At 36.1% G+C, this 19940-nt stretch overlaps 1 protein-coding gene across 2 annotated transcripts; it reads right to left on the reverse strand.

Annotated features, from left to right (window-relative positions):
- Positions 1-3740: 3740 nt before the first annotated feature.
- Positions 3741-13601, reverse strand: LOC108680417. Of its 2 annotated transcripts, XM_018169228.1 has the most exons (3): positions 13384-13601; positions 8781-12378; positions 3741-6013 (listed from the first exon to the last, which is right to left on the reverse strand). In XM_018169228.1, the coding sequence occupies exons 1-2, from the start codon at positions 13552-13554 to the stop codon at positions 11599-11601; spliced, it is 951 nt and encodes a 316-aa protein (XP_018024717.1). In that variant the 5' UTR covers positions 13555-13601; the 3' UTR covers positions 3741-6013; positions 8781-11598. The 2 variants fall into 2 exon arrangements, with proteins under 2 accessions (XP_018024717.1, XP_018024719.1); XM_018169230.2 differs by lacking the exons at positions 8781-12378; positions 13384-13601 and adding an exon at positions 6402-6991.
- Between the last annotated feature and the right edge of the window lie 6339 nt (positions 13602-19940).

Consider the following 19940-nt stretch of genomic DNA (forward strand, 5'->3'; position numbering starts at 1 on the left):
ATCGAACTACTGTACTGGTAGATTTAAGAAGTACAGAAGGAATGGATGCTCTTTAAGATCACTTAAGGACAAAACTTTGTCTCTCCCCGTATACAATTTTATCAGCAGGTCTTGCTTACTGTCATCTTCCGAAAGTTCAACGGCGTCAACATTTTTAGCATTCAATTTCCACCACACTTTACGACAAAACTCGGCATCACATATAAAGGCCAAGTCAAAGTGCCTTTCGTTTCTACTATACCAGTATCCCGTGCCAATATCCTGTTTTCATTGGACATAAAGCATTGTTTAGGAAGAGAAAATCCTTAATGAACCTGAGGAAGAGTAAAATTGCTGAAAAGGTTTCAATGCAACATTATATCCATAAACCTTTTGACTGGCAACTAAATGGAAAAAATTCAGATCCAATTCTCATTATCTATCGACGTCTGATTATTTCAAATTTACCTCAGTTTTTGAGCGGCCAGGCAGGTCGCTACTGTGCATTCACGTTTTTTTCTCAGGCTTTCCCTCCAGCGAAGCCGAAGTCGGGCAACACTTGACTCCAGCATACAGACCATAGACGACTTCTCACTTGAACCCACGACAACTTGCTCTTCTCCTTAGAAGCCTTGAAGTCGCTACCTTACTCTATGCTGTTGATCAGAGACTGCTTCTTGATCAGCCATGAGTTTTACTTCTCTAACTTCCATACTGGCCATTGTCTTCTAATATAAAATTAGTTCATTCATGGATCTTATTCTCACTTAGTTGCCCTTTTCACTTTTTTAATTGATTCAATGGATAGCCAATAACAGATAAAAGATAATTGATCTAGCGGAAAAAGGCTGATGGATAATTGACTCTATGGTTGATTGAAGCTTCACGGATTCAATGGACTCAATCAAATAGTGATATATGATTCAATCGATAAGGGATGAATGATTCAATGAAAAAGTGCTAAATGATTCAATCGATAAGAAATAAATTAATAAAAATAAAATTATTTTTATTAATTTAAAAATAAATCAGATTATTAGGTAATAAACAATTTAATTGATAAATAATAAACGATTTAATTGATAAATGATAAACGATTTAATTTATAAATGATAAACGATTTAATTAATAAGTTATGAACGATTTAATGGATACTCCTGAACGATATGATTGCTAAATGATAAATAAAAAAAAGCGAAACGAATAGTTCATAATTAATTTAACTCACTGACTGATAAATCTTGACTCATTGATAATTTATAATTTTAATATAATCATACCTAATTGACATTTATTGCAGATTGTCTGGTACAAATGTTGACAAAATACTTGATCAGAACAGAAACGCCGGTTTTGCCAAATTTAAGGAGGAGCTAGATATGATATTATCATCACGACTCTAACTCCTATTCTGAATTTACTCGTACATTTCATCTAGGCTTAATGTGCGGACGATATGATGCGTGTGAAAGAAGAGGTGGCACAGCTTGACAGCCCTCCTCCGCGGACGGGTGCAGCTAGTTTATTTCTTCGAAATAGTTTAGATTCTTTAATAGTTTAAATAGTTTTTATTTCTTTCTAGTTTATTTCTGCGAAATAAAAATTTTAAAGACTTTTCCGTGCCTTATCGTTGTTTTTCTGTCCTCGCCAGGACATCATTTTCTTCAGAAATCTTGCTGAACGTAACAGTACACCATGACAGTGCACTTCTCATTTATTATACGCAGATATTTGGTATAGACTATAAGTGTGTGAAGGCACGTCATACTCTATACTTGACAAAAGAAACAGCATGAAAAATTCTGCTGATCGAACTGATGTTAAAGTTGCACACATCCAATTTACTGCTATTAACTATTGTATTATGCAAATTTGTTCAACTAAGAGCATTCCTGCAAATGAGGCCGAGAAATTTGGTAGATGAAAATGGAAATGACTATTTCATTCTTTTTTAGATTACGAGCACAAAAAAGACAGAATTAGTAGAAAAGGGCAAGTAAACTAAAAATAAAATAATAAAACATGAACTCACTTATGTGGTAAGTAGAGCGAGATTTACAGTTGCACCTAAATGGGGAGCGCAGCCGTGGGTAACAAAATTGACTCGTAAACAGGCCCTGGGCCCAACGCCAGCCATCAGCATGCAATATCTACACATAGCCTCAGATCAATGAGCTGTGGGTAACTCCGGCTAACAGTTAATCCGCTGTGCACAACACAGCTACTGCTTCACAGCGCCGGAGCGCAAAAGGCCCTACCGCAACAGAGGCGCAGGTTAGGTTAGGTTAAGTTTTAAGAGTAGCTGTTGCGGTAGGGCCTGCTGCGCTCCGGCCAGTTGTGCTCCGGCCTGACTGAACGGCGCTGTTGTGGTGGGCGCTTTATGTCAAAAGCCGTGAAGATGCCCGGCTGCATTAAGCTCGGGAAGGTATATGAATCGCACTGTGGACTTGGGCTATGCTGACCTCTAGCTATCCATCCTTCAAATGTATATAAGGTTTATGCCACCCCTGACCTACGTTCAACAAATTAGGTATTATGTTAGGATATGATGGTTCAACCATGGTACAGTTAGGAGATGATAAACATCTTCATACATCATTTGGAGAAACAGAATACCATTCTGTTCCCGCTCAAGCTGCGTAATTTAACTAATTATTTATGGAAAAAAACTATATTTAGACTCTTTAGATGCCTTCCTCCATGCGGAAAACACGGTTGCTGCGACTGCAGATGCTGCCACTGCATCTACTGTAACTGAGGGTAATGTGGGATATGAGTATGACACAACAGCGGCCTAACATTTAAACTCAGTTTTAAGTACACGTAGCGGCCTAAGTAAACAAGTAAACAAAGCCACCTATGTACAATTAGCGGGCCATTTCTCGTCGTGATTGTTGGACTTATCTTGAAAAGCCTCACTGATTTGCTGACTGAGTTACGTGCTCTTAACTATTTCCGATAATACGGCTTATGGTGAGATATTTATAATAAATACGATGCCACTAATTTAGTCTGTATCACCAATCGCAAATGTCGCCTTTTGGAGAAGCTTCTTGCTGGTGTTACGGAGTCGTTGGAGCACAAGAATTGGCTTTGGAACGGCAATTTAAAAGTCATCGAAATGAACATACCTGCTGTTATCATGTTCAGCATAGATAGGATATTCAGGAGGTTTCACTGTTGCAAAACTCGTTTCTCTGTCCATTTCTGATCAGATATTTGAATAGACGCGAAAATGAGAGTTTCGCACCTATTTACCTGCACATATATATAGCAGTAAAATTTCCCCAATCTACGATTATTATATTAAGTTTTTAAGTCTTTTTAAAAAATAAATTTTTAAAAAAATTACTATGTTTAATTAATTTTAAGAATAATTAACTGAAGTCATTAACAGTACTAAGTTCGCTTTGTGTATGTAAGGATGTCATCCAAATTAACAAGAAACATTGAAACCAAGTTCAAGCGAAATGCCGAGAACACTTTTTCTCCAGCAGCCCTGCTAATAACGGAGCTGATCAGCTGCAGCAGAGCTATTTTCACGTACGAATCTTCGGTTCGTTACAATATTATGCATTCGGTATTCTTATGAACTTATCTTCAAATCGATTATTCTTGTATTCATCTATTCGCACTATTTCGTTATTTGTTTAGTTCGGCGAGAAGTCGCTCTCTTATTCTCCTATTCCTCACGTATATTACACACGTCAGGCAGTGTTTAATCGCAAGTTAGTTTACTAGGGGTTGATTCAAAATAATGCTTAATAACAGTTGTTTATCAATCGAACATAAGATATTTTTCTTACACAATGCAAATCGATTCCCATGAAATGCGAGATAAGCACGTATGATCGGGAAAAACATTTTTCTGAACGATTATATTCAATGAATAAAATTCAGTAATTTTAAATGATACCTTCCTTGAAATAATCTTAGAACTCATTTAAGAAGTAGTGTGATAAACAGGGAATCGTGTGTAATAAGCCACAAGCCTCAAATATGATGTATTTTATCATTACTCTGCCTAAATCGCAAGTTCACCATGAATTTAAGATCATGGAAAGCGCCATGCAAATTCACTATGTATAATTCATTGAATTTGTGCGTGCGACAGCAGTGCGCTTGCTCAAAGAGCACCACGCCGTTGGGCATGTATCGGATAGAGGCTTCATTCGATGCTTCTGCAAGCACTTCGGGATATGAGTTGCATGTATTAGCTCGGGAATTACGACGGTTTTCCAAGTATACCGTTAGGACGGACTTACTCGGACCACGACTGATATAATGAGCCGCTCGCAGGATCGCCGTGTAAACACGACTTGCAGTACATGTACAGACATGCATCCCGGTCCCGGAGGTGCACAAAAACCGACGGAAGCACTTAGTAGAACAATGCCAAACGTCATAGTGCGCGCACTGCTACCACACGCATGAATCCCATGAAGATATGATGAATTTGTTTTTGATTTCTCTACTTTTAAATTCTTGATGCTGTTTTACTAGAGGGATGAACAGAAAAAATGCGTGGCAATCGTAAAAAATGTTGAATACGAATGATAAGCCTAAAAGATATTGAATTAGAGGATTAAACAGAAGAGCATTGAAACAATCTTCAAAAATGATAAGCTAGAGGGGAAAACTGAGTAACATGTGCAATAAGCATGAAGTACGTTTAAGAAATAACTTGGTAAACAAGGAAATGTAACAAGCCTTAAATATATTGAACTTGAGTGATTACCAAAGAAATATGAGTAAAAAGCTTAAAACATGATGCACTATACTAATATACTGAGGAATGTGAGTAATGAACTTAGAACATATTGAATAACTACTGTGATAGAGAAAGATACATGATTACAAGGCTTAAAACTGATTGAAAAACTAGTGTGTAAAACTAGAAACGTGATGAACAGAGAAACTAGTATAGGTAGTAAATTTGAAACTTTTGAAGAGCTAGTGTGATGAAATGAGAAGAATTAAGAGCCTCACAAAACATTAATGAGTTCAAGTAACCTTAACTTATAACATCTCAACTTGGTGGACTTTCAACAAAAATTATTAAGACTTCACACCATTTGTCAAGCTGAACCAGTTAGACAAAAGTCTATTATACTTCAAATTGTCAGCAAAATTTCATTCATACTATTTATATGAATTCCTGCAAGCAAATGATACTTATAACGGTTATTTTTTGCTGCAGCTCCCGTCTAGAACAAACCAATCTGTAACTTAATTAGGCAAACCGATATTTGTAGAACAAACAATCGGCTTGGTGTGACGGCGACTTCATTAATTACATTCGAATATTAATTTTCAGCAGAGACAGTAATTTACATTAGGAAATAAATGACAATTTTCAAGCCTAGTATTCTGGACAGGAGTAAAATCGGAATGGTTTCGTTAGTTCCTGTTTACAGGTCATCTGAAACCGGATATCTGGGTTCATGGTAAATACATCATGTACTCACAGGCGTATAATTTTTAGAACACCATGGGCGAGGCTTGTTTAAACATTATGTTCCAATGCCTCTTGACACACATCAAGAGTATATTGGTAGGGACATTTTTTCTTCAACTTCGTATTATATTTGTAGCATTTGAAGGATTCAAAAGTTGAGTATGCCTCATCAGCGTCCGGTCCCTTATAAATAGAATTTGCCTCAGAATGATTGTTAGAGCAAATTTTAAAATCATAGAAAAAAGGTTTCATATCATCTTCGTCCACTTCGATCGCGATCTGCAGCTCGTGAGGACCCTGGTTAACTCTGTTCATGCATTCTGTAGCGTGGCTGTAACCAGACTCGGATTTTAGCAAGGGTGAGCCCTCTGAATGCAAATCAACTTCCGTTAATTCATCATACTTATCTCTTGTGAGCACAACTCGGGTGAAAGATCGCCTATTGAAAATGGCCTGGTCCAGAAGGTAGAGATTTGGACCAAAATTCTTTAGCACGCTTTCCCACTTGATGATGAAGCTCACGTTGCCGAAGTAGTTATGCTCTGATCTTGGTTGCATGGGAGAGAACCACAGCACCTGAGAACAAGAGTTATATTTACTTTTCTGGTTAAACGTATTTTTCTCAATGTAAGAGTCTCGTCTCGAATGTAATCGCATAACAATTAACCATTTCTAAACATCGCCTATTGTCTGCGTCTGTATGCAATAATGCTACAGTGTCATTCAAATTTGCTAACTACTCATAGGCAAGTGCGCTGATATCGCAATCGATCGGAAAAGTAGGCATTAGGATCTGAACGTGCATGGTGTGCTGCAGTTATGGATACGTACATGAACATTATTATGCATTCATTAATGCCAATTTGTGTACTCGAATATGCTTATGAATGCACAATAATTTATCAACATTTTTATGAGACACGTAGCAGTTATCCCAACTCAAAGGCTGGCCTCTGAATCTCACTTTCTTTCGAAGCTTCTTATGGCTGTTGTCGATTAGTGCCGGGATCAGGTTTTCTTTTTGATAATTCAGCAGAAAGTCGTCGAAATGAAGACATCGGCTGATTTCATCAAGTTTAGCATACAGAGGATCGGCTAAAACTTGCACAGGTTTAAAATGCGTCATTATAGACATTTTTGATCAGGCAGTGTCCAGCAAAATGTTGCCGACTACAGTTCCGTGAATTTACACCTGCTTGGGGGGAGTTAATGTTATTAAATTCAAATTAATTGAAAGTCTGCTATATTTAATTGGAAATTTAAATTGTGTTGGATGAGATAATGTCAAACCTTGAGAGTTTATCCGATGGGCAATGGTTCCATTCTTTCTATGACTTGAAGTTCATAATATCCATTGGCTAGCGTATCATTGAGATAAGGTAACTAAACTGTTGTTTATAAAGAGTAATCGGCTCTAAGATGTACAATTGGGACAGAGTACATATGTAAATGCTCTTGAAATGGCGAAGCTTGCAGGTATTCAGTGAAAGCTGACCTTATATATGAAGAGGTTACAAATTAAAAATGGTTATAGTAATAATCATCGTATCTCAATAAATTACGTTGATTTATTTTAATTTCGCTTTTCAAACATATTGCACCTACATTATTTTAATAACTTTCAGCGTAATTTTCAAAATATACTTGTCAATATTATTGCACATGTAATAAATATCCTGTTTTTTTTCAATCTTAAGACGGCAAATAAACACAAAGACCTTTGCCACTTGCTTGGAAGAACCAGTTGCAAAATCTTGCTCATAATTTTGAATTCCCGAATGAAAGCCATAAAAGAATTTGTCTAGAAGTTTTCTGTTGTCGAGGGAAAACGAAAGCCTACCTAAAATCCACCTTTTATATTGAAATTTATTTCCTACGAATGAAAATCGAATAGAGTGAGTTCAGTTTCCAGCAAAAATAGTTTTCAACATTCGATGATTGAGTTTAATGCAGTATTAAAATTTCAGAGTAACCCAGTGGAGCATATATTATCCCTTACATCAATGAAACCTGTGATTTTACTTCGAGCTACATGCTTAAATAATATTTATCAACGATGCTTCTCTGTGTTGCTTTCCAGTCGTTCTTAAAAAATTACTGTAAAAATTTGCCATTAATCTTTTATGGGCCATCGCCTTGCGTTCCAAGTGTCCAAGTTTCAAATGATTTTCACCGCTCAATTTTCATAACTGTATGAAGTAAGTCGAACTTAATTCAGCACAATGATGGGCATTGCTCTGAAAGTGACAGTTCAATGCTTTAAATTTTGTAATTTTTTATGCTTATTATTTTTTACAAAGTTGACTAAACAAAGTTTTTTGCAAAGTTGCTTGCAAGCACCAGAATGTTTACAAAATTGTTGATTGTTGAATTAGGACCATTGATGAAATTGACATGGATATCTCCAGCTGTGGACATTTCGACTTTCTGAAGCCATCATGAGTCGCACCAGCTAAAGGCCAACAATAATTTGTTTTTTGCATCGTTATTTCATGTATTTGTCCAAGATTCTGTGATAAAATCCAGACATTGAAGCCTATACAAACCTAAAAAACAATCCATGAATCACACGACGCTTATCATACACAAGTTCTCTGCATAGCAACTCCGGGACACTGGAGTGAGAAGAACAAGCTTCTCAAGGGTTTCCCAAGGGCACTACTGCCAAGGACATCGCTCTGGTAGGTAGCGTGGACCTAATAACCCCTACAAGGATATAGTTTGTAGTTAGTTATATGCATTAAGATATCGATAAAAATACAGTCCTACTAATTTATGTGCGATCAAATTGTTCCATCGAAATGAAAGAATATTTTATTATTTACTGGGAAGAATATTAAGGGACAGCCTTACACGAGAAATAAAATAACAGTAATGAATAAATTCGGCACCTCATGAGAAAGTTCTGTATTGAAACATCCAAGGATTTTACCTGCTATATGACATGCAATTTAACGTTCATGTAACTCTGTTGGACAAACTGAAGTGAATCGCCAAGAAACCAGCTACATGTAGAATTCTTATGGAATTAAAAAATAGGAAATAAGTATTTCTCTACCGAGTTATTAATAGCTGAGAATTTAGTTTTTACTCTAGTACACACATATGATGGCAAACGAACTCTAAATAAAACAGTTAAGGAAAATAAATAGGTACAAATTAAACAGCCTCACAGATCCCTTAAATCTATTCACATCAGTAATTCCACGCAAAAAAAAAAAATAAAAAAAAAATAAAAACTCGGACCCTCGTGAGTATACTTTGTCTTGTCTAAATATCAATAAAATAAGCGCGCGTTTTCAATATTCCTGTATAGTTTTGTCTCAATATATTCACGTCTCACCAGCCGGACAGCTGGACCATCACTCTCAAGACCGTCTACAACGAGTGCCGGACTCCGTCTACACAACCGTCTCCGTCTTCCAATCTACACAACATGGTTGGACAAATGAATTAAAAAGAGTATTGAAGGAGCACAGCAATAATATTTGCCACTCTGCTAATTTCACTTGCCTTTAAACATAACATCATGTAAGTGATGTCAATTCTGGGATATTAGCTGCGAAGAATTAGTTGTTAAATACAGCCATTTGCAAGACGAATTGCGGGCTTCAAGGTTATGTAAGAGTCTTGGTCGATGCTGAGACTCTTCACTACTGAAAGTGAATTTGGAGTAGCTCCAATAACACTGGTCAACAAATAAATTGTGACAGAGACAAAAGTAGCTGAAATAAACCAATTTGAGGGGTGCTGAATATGAATCTGACATTGGAAAAGTTCGTTTAAGTCTATTTTTCAAGTTATTGCTAGAGGTTAGGTATATTTTCTGTGAAAGTATGAAAGCATAATACTTTTGTTTCTGTGCAAGATATATATTGGTTTCACGGAAACGTACTATTACACCAGTGATAAAGAAGCTTACCATTTTTACAGTGATTGTAAGCTGAGGGATCAAAGAACAACCTTGAGCTCCTCATATTTGCTGTACTTGATATGCAGGGCTTTCTGGCCGGTTACGTGACAGTAAAACGAGCCCTACCATTTGCGGTACCCATGATTTGGAGGGAAGGAACTGATCATGATACCAATTTTTATTTTTGCGTTGCCCCCCTATAGATCATGCCATCATAAAAAAGAGAACACAATCAATATACCAACCAATATACTATAATATATATACATTTAGTGTATTAATGAAGAATGAAGAAGTTAATTAAGTCTGGTGTTCTCTTAGGTGACAGACATAGGAACTCATAGAGCACACTTATTTTGACAACCTCAGTTTGACGGATTTGCTGAACGCTTTCACCGGGAGATGGTGGTGGCAGGAATGCGGTACCAGTGTAAATGAGTGGTTTTCCAAAAATTTCCTGAAGATGTGAAGAAGCAAATTATACTGTGCAACAAGTTTGTTGTATAGTATAATTTGCGTTGCAGTATAATTTGTGTTTAATACTGTACAACAATCTTGTCGTACAGTATATTTTGTAGTTTATATGTTCACTTTATTATTCGGGGAAGTGCATGCTCATGACGAGTGCAGAATTTGATCATGTGTCGCTAAATATTTAAAGAAATATATCTTTAATTTGGTTTTATTTAAATTCTAAGTTCTAAAATTCTAAATTCTAAGTTCTAAATGGACATTTATAACTTTGTCTAACTGAATAAAAGAGATGTCAGTTTAAAGTTTAGGTTGCTACTTTAAAAGTAATCCACATATAACAAAACCGAAATGCTATCGAGGACATTGGATTCCCACATGCACTTATCATGAAGATACGTAGAGTTTATTTTTTTTTCAAACACTTTATAGATTCTTAACAGTGGCACATTTAAGAACTCAAACATGAAAACAATTTTTGCCTTACAATTATAATATATAACGAATCAAAACAAACCCATAGAGGCTTTCATTTACTTATCTCCCGTCTCAGGGAGTTGCATTAATTTAATATTTCAGTTGGCTTCCAACTTTGACTTCATTTTAAATGTAGATGCGCCCGAATTGGGCCCAAAACACAAATACATTTGTTTGCCAGCCCCTATAAATCCTCTATTTACCAGCCTAAAGAAAACATAACTATGGTTGAAGAAACAAAACAAATACCTCATTTTTATCAAGATACTAATGCTATGATTTAAATAAAAATAGGCAAAAATATTTCTCGATGAAAGATACACCGACGAACAGTAGGTAATTTTATAACTCAAAAAAATTTTCATAAATGTGCTAAAGCATTCTCAAATAGAAATAAAAAACATTGATGAGTGATGAATTATAAATCTTCTTTCTTCATTGGCAGCTCAAAATAATTCACGAGGGAGACTGCAATGCAATCCATTTCAGGAGGAGGCAATTTTATAGAGCATGATATCGATGGCGTTTTAGGCACGGTGATGGTGCCTCGTGCGATAGTTTTCCATACGCTCAGAAACAAAACCGGTAGCTCTGAAAATAATGCTGATGATAATGTGATAATGTCACATGACGTCAGGTCAAGCCTACCCGCCTTGCAGGTAAAATTCAACTATCCATTGCAAATGACTGTCTCGTTGAAATAATTTCGAAAAGATTTGGCTTTCATAGTCATTTCTCACTATCGAGAATTTAGCGAACAATAATTTAAGCTTGGGAAACTATTAAATAAATGATCTTATTCTCTGCTAACATTATCGCTCAATCTGGAGTTTAATGTCATTTTGGAGTCAAATTACGTTCATAGTATAATAGAGATAAATAAAATTTAAGTTGGAAAATTTTTGCGTAAAAAATACCTACATTGCAGCTAAGACGTTGGGAAATTTTTTTGAAGTATTCGCTGACAGTTGTACTACCGGAAAAGAATCAATACCATTGTTTAAATTGGATTCACAATTAATTAAGATGAAGTTGTTTACTAAATATACCTACGAATTTTGAAAGAGTCCATTAAATCATTAATAGCTACTAAACCTTAAGCCTTTGAGAAATGCCAGAACAATTCCCTGTTAAAGTGACGGAAGCTCAGCGATCACAGAGGTATTTTCCTGACAATGCGCCATGAACAAAAAGTGAAAGAATAAAAATTGCCAATTGTTACTAGACCAAAAAATGTTATAAAAATAGCAACTTGCAGAGAAAAATCCCATTCTGTAACTGCTGGTTGATATATAAACGTTTATTTTGAATCTCTGGATGCCTTCCTCCATGCAAAAAACACAGTTGCAGCTGCTGCCACTGCTGCAACTGCTGCCACTGCGATCGCACCACCATTGCTCTCTGATCGTGTAGATGTACGTTGCCCCATATTGGCACGGCTAGTTGATGGCAATGTAGCTGTGTGTAGATCCATGTCATACAGGCTACACGACTCTCGTGTAGTTGCACGATGTCCACTGCTAGTTGATGGTTTAGCCGCCCCCAGTACCGCCTTCATGTGTTCCTCGCACTCTTCAAGCGTCCACTTATAAAAACATACACAATTGCGTGCAGTATTAAACTTGAAGCATTTGAATGATTTAAATTTTGATTCTTCTCCATTTCTTCTTGTATAGTCTCCAAAATTAGGAGCATTAGCCTCAGAATGATTATTTGCAGCCACACAACATTCCCTGTAGAGCCACCTCGCATCGGCATCGTCCACTTCGATCGCTATCTGCAGCTCATGAGGGCCTACGGCCCCAGCTCTGTTCATGCATTGAGAAGCGTGGTAGAAACCAAGCAATGAAGTTATCATGGGTGAGCCAGATGAATCTAAATTCAACCTGGGTAAAATTCCGTCATAATTATTTTTAGTCAACACGACTCTAGTGAAACTTCTGGTGTTATAAATGGCCTGGTCGATGAGGTAGAGGTTCGGACCGAGTTTCTGTAGCACGGTCTTCCACTTGATGGTGAAGCTGACGTTGCCGTAGAAATTGTGCTCCGAGCTCGACTGCGATGGAGCGAACCACAGCACCTGAGAACAATAAAATATTATCACGGAGAAGTAACACAAACATTTATTTTTTAGGTACCTTTCCCTCTGAGACGTTGAATTTGTTTCCGGCTCTTTGCGCAATAATCATCTTCAACTATACCTATGAATGTGATGTGGGGATGAATCTGAGGGGTGAGAGTAATGTCGTAGAGTATTAAATAATGCCAATTATAGATGCCTATGAATGATGATGCTGTATTGAGTCTGAAGTGATGGATAGCAATAATTTCTTGTGTCATTCGGTCTGCATCACCACAATGAACGCTGAAAGTGTGGTAACTGTGTATTCAATCGTTTGATATTTTAAATTATTACAGTACCGTTCTGATTTATTATATGACCTGGAATTTAATCGTGTGAAGTAAACCTGTATACTCGTAGATTTAGATGTGAAAAATTCTTGTCTGGTTTTATTGTGTGTTTTATACGCGAATCATTTGTGCAATTTTCTGGTAATTAGTTGTATCACTTTTGTAGAGAGAATTCTGAAGTCTGGACATGATACTTCAGTTCATTGAAATGTTGTCAATCCTCGTTGTTTGCATGAAAGCTTAATGTGCGGTCGTCTTTATTTTCTCGTCTGTGTTGAATCACGAGGAGTGTTACGAACCTATAGTGGTTTATTGGTTAGAGTCTCGCATCAAGCCCACTGCACGATGGACCCGTAATAATTAATGTGGGGTATTATGAAACAGATGGTAAGGAATAATGCATAGATGCGTTATAAAATATGTCACTTATTAATTTAATAAATTACGATATTTTGGCAAAATCGAGGGACCAATCATCCAAATCTTTCAGCATTGGATTAAAGATGCGTTGGGGTTTGTGTTGCAATAACAAACACTCATTCATTCATATGTGTCGGAGTGCTTGATATTCATGTCATAATGTACTCGTATATACATATCATTATGTAAAGCAGCAGCTGCATATTTTAAATGGCATAACTTTTTCTGTTCATCAATCACAGCTGGAGCTCACCTTTTGGGGCAGCACTGTCCTGCTGTTATTAAGACCTTGAGGTACGAGCAGTTGCCTTTGAACGGCAACTTTAAAGTCATCATAATGAACACACCTGCTGATATCATCAAGTTTGGCATAGATAGGATATTCTAGAGGCTTCACTGTTTCAAAACTCGTTTTTTGATCCATTTTAATCAGATAGTTGAATAAATGCGAAGATGAGAGTTTCGAAACTGTTTACCTGCACATGGTAGAAAAATTTTACCAATTTGAGACTAATTGGAAGCATTAATTTTACAGTTACATACTATTAAAATGCTAAAGTTTTCATACATTACATTTTGCCTCTGTATTGAAGCTAGAAAAAATGACATCCATTTATTTATCGAATCTCTAAAAATTTACCATTGCCCTTTTCTAGGCACGTCGTTAGGCTATAAGATATACAATGATTAGATTAATTTGGCCGTAGGATATACATTGATTAGATTAATTTGGCCGTAGGATATACATTGATTAGATTAATTTGGCCGTAGGATGTACATTGATTAGATTAATTTGGCCGTAGGATATACATTGATTAGATTAATTTGGCCGTAGGATATACATTGATTGGATTAATTTGGCTCTAGGATATATAATGAATAGCTTGTCAAGGTCCTCTTCACAAACTGTGTTTACCGGCTCACGGTTTGTAAGCAACTCCGTATAGAACCTTGCTTTTGCACAAACAATCTTGCAAGTGTTCACTAGTAAAGTTCACTAACTTTCATGTTTTATTAATCGAATGTCGAATACCTTCATGTCAGGGGCTCATATTTTTCATTCACATTCGAGTAAGATTTTATTTTTATTGCATGAAAGCTTCGATTTTAGATTAATTTTTAGAGCATAAAAATTTTCAAACACAATAATAAGAAATATGCAATATTGATTACTCTACTATTGATTTCTTTGGGGGTTTCCAATCGTTTTCGATTGTTGTTCCCTGCGGAAACAAGTTCAGGTGCTCTTCAAAATTTCTCAATTATTAATGAAACAAGAAAGTGCAATTTAATATAGGTACGTACTTGCGAAAACATTTGATCACTACAGTATTTTGAAAGACCTTCTGAGAATTCATATTTTGCCAGCTTTTTCTCATAAAATATTTCTAGTTTTGTGATACTGGCAATATTTTGAGCAAAAATTGTGATACTGGACTTGTTTCGACAATCATATCCATATACGTACGATGTTGTCTTTGGATACACGATTCGTTTAAAGGTGCCTGTGTCCGATACACATGCGGGCAATTATTCGGAAGTTTTTCATTGGCAGCAATTTCAAAAAATACATATGAAATATTATTTTAAATTAAAATATCTATATACTTTTATTTTGTTATTCCATCGGAACGGAACGAAGCCAGCGTCGTTAGTTACTGAAAATATATTATAGAATTATCACCATTTTTCTCTATTAATATCGGTTATCTCAATAATTATGTTTGACCACTTATATGTTCTGGGTTCATTATACTGACACATATGTTGAATTTTCTAATACTGATCCCACCGACCACCTACTTATTACCAGCAGTGTAGTCATCAGTGTAGTGAATGCATTGCAGCTATCAGCTCTACACCAGAGATACTGCAAATTGGGTACCGTGATACTGTCTCATCATTGTCAGCTGCAGAGATAACGATAACACCCTAGAATTCACATCGTTTAACATCAATTATCAATTATATGTGTCCTGCGGGCGCCTTGCAGTTCCGTAAGCTGATATCTAATCAAACTGTTTCAATGCGTGGCAATGGAATGTTATTTTCAACTATAGTAACATTTTCAATATTTAATAACCATCATATCATTAACTTTACTGCTGGTAGTGCATTGTTTTTGGAACGTGATAGGACTCTTAGTAACTCCAGCCCGAAACTTCTTCTGCAGACAATTAATTCAATTAAGAGGGGCGGTAAATATGTGTGTTCGAAATATATAATTATTCTTGTTATGTTTTTAATTTAGATGTTGAAATGTTCCAACAATGACGAAACTGATCTGAATTTTGCCAATGAGCGTCAATTAGTGTACCGTTATAACTTTTGCGTTGGCATCTAAAAAAATTCAACTGAAGTCATTTAATTTGAGAAAAAATCCGACTACCACTAAAATGAATGTGAGATTAAAATAAGTATTCCTTTTACGTGGATGCCATCTGACTCTCAATCAAATAAAAGATATATTCGGCTGCATATAAACTAAAAACACGGCTCAGAGTTAATTGGTCTGAGGTTTCATCGTACAATCAACACATATCAGCTTCGAGACAATCGTTCTCGATCATATTTTCACTTCACAACAAGAAATACAAATTATCCGGCAAATAACTTTAAGCGTCACTAGCAATCAAGATGACCCAGCTGTTGCAAGGAAAACAACAGCGCATGGAAGAATACCAGCGGATGGAAGTTATAAAAATAATTTTATGATTTATTTTCAGTAGTTACTCTATCGCGCCATTTATCAGATTTTTCTGGTGAGCCGCTTCTTCGAAGACAACGGAATAGTTGCACGAATGTGACTTATCCATATAAAGAAGCCACTTACACTCAGCAAAACGAATGAGACTTTGTTCAAATATCAATTATATTTAACAATTGTACGGGTCATCCAAACCCTCCCAGTTAAAAATTAATGCCAACATTACCTGCGGCCTCATGTGAATCTACATTCTCGCAGAAGCTGCAGCAGTGTAACGGAAGTGCCGGAGAGATGGTTTTGGTTCCGTTGCTAGAGCCACTCGTTAGCGTTGCATCGACGCCTCGGTCTAGCGGCGTCTCGACTACAGCGGCAGTAAGCGGCAATAGCGCGATACGGTTATCGAGTCATTAGGATTCGATTATCGAGTCATTAGGATTCGATTATCGAGTCATTCGAGTACCGTAATCGAGTCATTTGGATACGATTATCGAGTCTTTAGGATTCGATGATCGAGTAATTTTGATATGGTTATCGAGTAACCAACCCCGCAGAAAAAAACAAGCTCCTACCGAGACATTTGACACAAGGCTAACATCCGAGGACTAGTTGGAGACTGGCAGTTATAACACAAGGTTAACCTCTGAGGACTAGTTAGAGACTAGCAGTTGTAACACAAGGTTAACCTCCGAGGACTAGTTGGAGACTGGCAGTTATAACACAAGGTTAACCTCTGAGGACTAGTTAGAGACTAGCAGTTGTAACACAAGGTTAACCTCTGAGAAATAGTTGGAAACTAGAAAAGACAGCTGTGGCACACAGGAAGACTCGCTCAATTATCATATAATAACAATAAATAATAATAAGAAAGTGGCACTCGCTAGATAATCCCAGAAAAATGTTAAAATAAGATTCACTCAATGCACCACATTGGTGAAGCACGGCAAATGCGACAATAATCAGCTAAACTAATAATTCAGGAAGGTCTTAATTCACTCCTACGGCATTCCAAGAAAAACTGTCTAAACAACCTGAAAGAATCCGTTAATTTGTCTAACATACGCTAAAATTGTGACAGTTATTAGGTAAAGATGACTCGTCAAACAATAAATTCATACAGATACTACATACATGAGAAATGAATAGAATGCTCGACTGAAATTCATTTGTGAGAAATTATTCATTTCTTCCCAATAGCAAGTTTCCAATTTTCATTTTCCTTTACCACTATTTGCGAGATAAGAAAAAGTGGATACCTGGCGCGCAGTCCGACTTGCTTTAACTTGACTTGAGGAGGAAGTTGAGGTCCGTTGCAGGGAACGCTCAAAAGAGGAATTCATTTTCACACGGTTGCGAGTGGTGGTGCTGGGCCTCTCAGCCAGAATTCAATTATTCACATACTCTGAAGCTTCGGTCATCGCATCATCAAGTATTCCTACCATACTTCCTTGAAATCTGGCTCTCTGTTCCTTAGTTTGAGTGAATGCCGTGTCCTTTTCGTTATGTTTTGTTCGCAATATCTATGCTTATGTTGCCCCTGAAGGAAGTTGGACATGGTCTAGATAACTATGATTTGTACCTTGTTAGTCTAAATACCTATGAAAGTATCAAATCTATAATAAATTCTATCAAAATCTATATCAAATTCAAATCTTTATCAAAGTATATTTAAATCTATATCAAAGTATATTTAAATCTATATCAAAGTATATTCAAAGTGTATCGAATTATATTAAGAGTATAATTTATTTTCTATTCAGAAATAGGTTTAGAACAATCCTCTTAAGCAGTTGATACAACTGTGGTTTATTGTGCAATCCTAATTTAAGTCTTTCTTCTTCTTTCGAGCAATGTCAAACCTCTAGCTATTCTTGCTATCCTTTCCGTCCAACTTCCTACTCCTCTAACTGATTTCCTCTAAGTTTCTAAAGTTAATCCTTAATTCATTGTAACCTCCATAAAGTTTGATCACTGGGAATTAAAACCTCAGGTCAGTACTTGAACTCTGATAGGCTGAGCAATACAATTCACCTCTTCGCCTTGCGCTATTACCTAATAGTCTCTTGATTTTTTCTCCAGTATCCACAGTCGGGTCTGGGTATCATCAATGGACGTTCTTTGACCTACCCGTTATTCTCACATTCTGTGCCCTACGTCACGACTGCGTCACCGAAGACCACTCCAAAAGTTGAAAATCGGACCACGCTCGCAACCCAATTTGATTCTTTTACTGCAGCTTAGAGAGGCTGTTGATTTAGCAACATGCAAAATTAAACTTGTTTGGGCCATCCCTTCTTTTGGATGCGCCATTTCAAAACCATTTCCCGTTGGCCCATCCTGTGCTCTACCGGATGCGCCTCGGCCAGTGTTGGCAAATTTTTTTTCGTTCATTCTTCAAATTAATATTCAATACCCTTCGATTGTGTAAATTCCTTACACATTTCGTCACTGCTCTAATAATTGAAATGTAAATTTCTCAAATTGGTGAAAATTCAGGAAAATGTAATGATACTATATTGACCAACTACACATTCTTTAATGTCCTCACGCTTCTAAGACATTGACTTGAGTGTTTTAATGATTTGTGTTGTGTTTACATATTTTTCACATTACTTCAAGACTTGTATTAAAATTTCAGAATCGGCATGATATTGAAAAAAAAAAACTTTATTTTCCATTTCATGCATGACCAACATTAGCATCATGAAAATACCGAAATAACATTTATTACCATTTTCAAGCAGGAGTAACTTCAACACCTGCAATATATTGAGATAACATTTACCCGCATTTTCATTTATAATGTCAATATATGAAAGCAACTGAAATAATATTGATATTATATTATATTTATCATAGATTATTTTATATAATATAAACATAATATATTTACAATTTTTGAGCATGGGTTACATCAAAGTCAGCAAAATACTGAAATTTAATTTATTGTAATTTTCAAGCATGAGTAACTTCAACGTCGGCCAGCTACTAGACAAGCATTTCCACGCATGGGTCAATAATGCGGGAGCGGTCGCGTAATAAGATTGCAGTTGTGGTGGCAGTTAAAATGTACTGTTGCCATGGTGATGGCATCTGATGCCGTCACCATGGCAACAGTGGGTGCGTGATGTCAAGCAAGGCTCTGCGCGTCTCACGCACCACGCAACGTTCTATTGATAACTTCCTGTTTGCGTTACTTTGTGACGTCACGCCGAGCTGAGGAATACAAGCGTCTGTAAATTGTCTATCGAAATTTCAATCAAATAACCGATGAGTCAGAGACCGCATTATGAGCTAAGTTGCGGAAATCTCATTATATATATATATATATATGTATATATAGATATTATTACTGAATAGAGCGAAACAAATGTTGAGCTCGTAATTAAAATTGACTGAAATTTGATATCTATTCGCATTAAAAAACTTAGAAATTTCATTTTTTTGCAGTTTCGTTATCACTGAACTTAATTTCAGTTCAAAATTTTTTTGATAGGAAAAAAAAAAACTTAACTGAACTTATACAAGATATTGAAATAATGGTATGGTTGTATTGTTACATGATCACAGAAACAAGATGCATCCATTAAATAGTTGTTTAAGAATAAATCGCTTAACATTCTTCCGCATAGTCTCTTTTTCCCAAACATAAATAATTTTATATTTTAAAGTGGTTTATAAAGGATGATTATGAACAGATTCGGTTAAGACCAACAAATATTTAAGTTGGTTTCATATTGATTTTTACATTTTGTTTGATTTTGTCTTCAAATTTGCCGAGAAAACCGTCTTTGTTTTAATTAATGTAAATTAATAATAACTAAGTAAAGAAATATTTTATCCCGAGGTATTTGATTTCTCAAGCACTCTAAGGGACTAAGTAAGAGTTTGGTTCCAGAACATGAATGCATTAAATTATTTGTATGTTGTGTATTACTTACAAAATAACATATTAAAACATGGAGGATTATTAAATTTCTTATTGAGTTTCACACGAAGAAGCTCACGAATTGATTTAAACTTCGTAAGCTTGAATTAAACATAAATGTTATTTAAGAAAAGAAACAACGGCGCGTTCACCGTGCAGGAATACATTGAGGTCGTGA

This window comes from Hyalella azteca, unplaced genomic scaffold (genome assembly GCF_000764305.2).
Source record: "Hyalella azteca isolate HAZT.00-mixed unplaced genomic scaffold, Hazt_2.0.2 contig7294, whole genome shotgun sequence".
NCBI classification, from domain to species: domain Eukaryota; kingdom Metazoa; phylum Arthropoda; class Malacostraca; order Amphipoda; family Hyalellidae; genus Hyalella; species Hyalella azteca.

What these genes read in the sequence shown, in the direction of transcription:
- LOC108680417 (XM_018169228.1), bottom strand. Translation starts at nt 13,554, where the DNA reads ATGGATCAAAAAACGAGTTTTGAAACAGTGAAGCCTCTAGAATATCCT. An exon ending in GGACAGTGCTGCCCCAAAAG is followed by an intron (nt 12,379 to 13,383) that starts GTGAGCTCCAGC and finishes TATTGTTCTCAG; the next exon opens with GTGCTGTGGTTCGCTCCATC.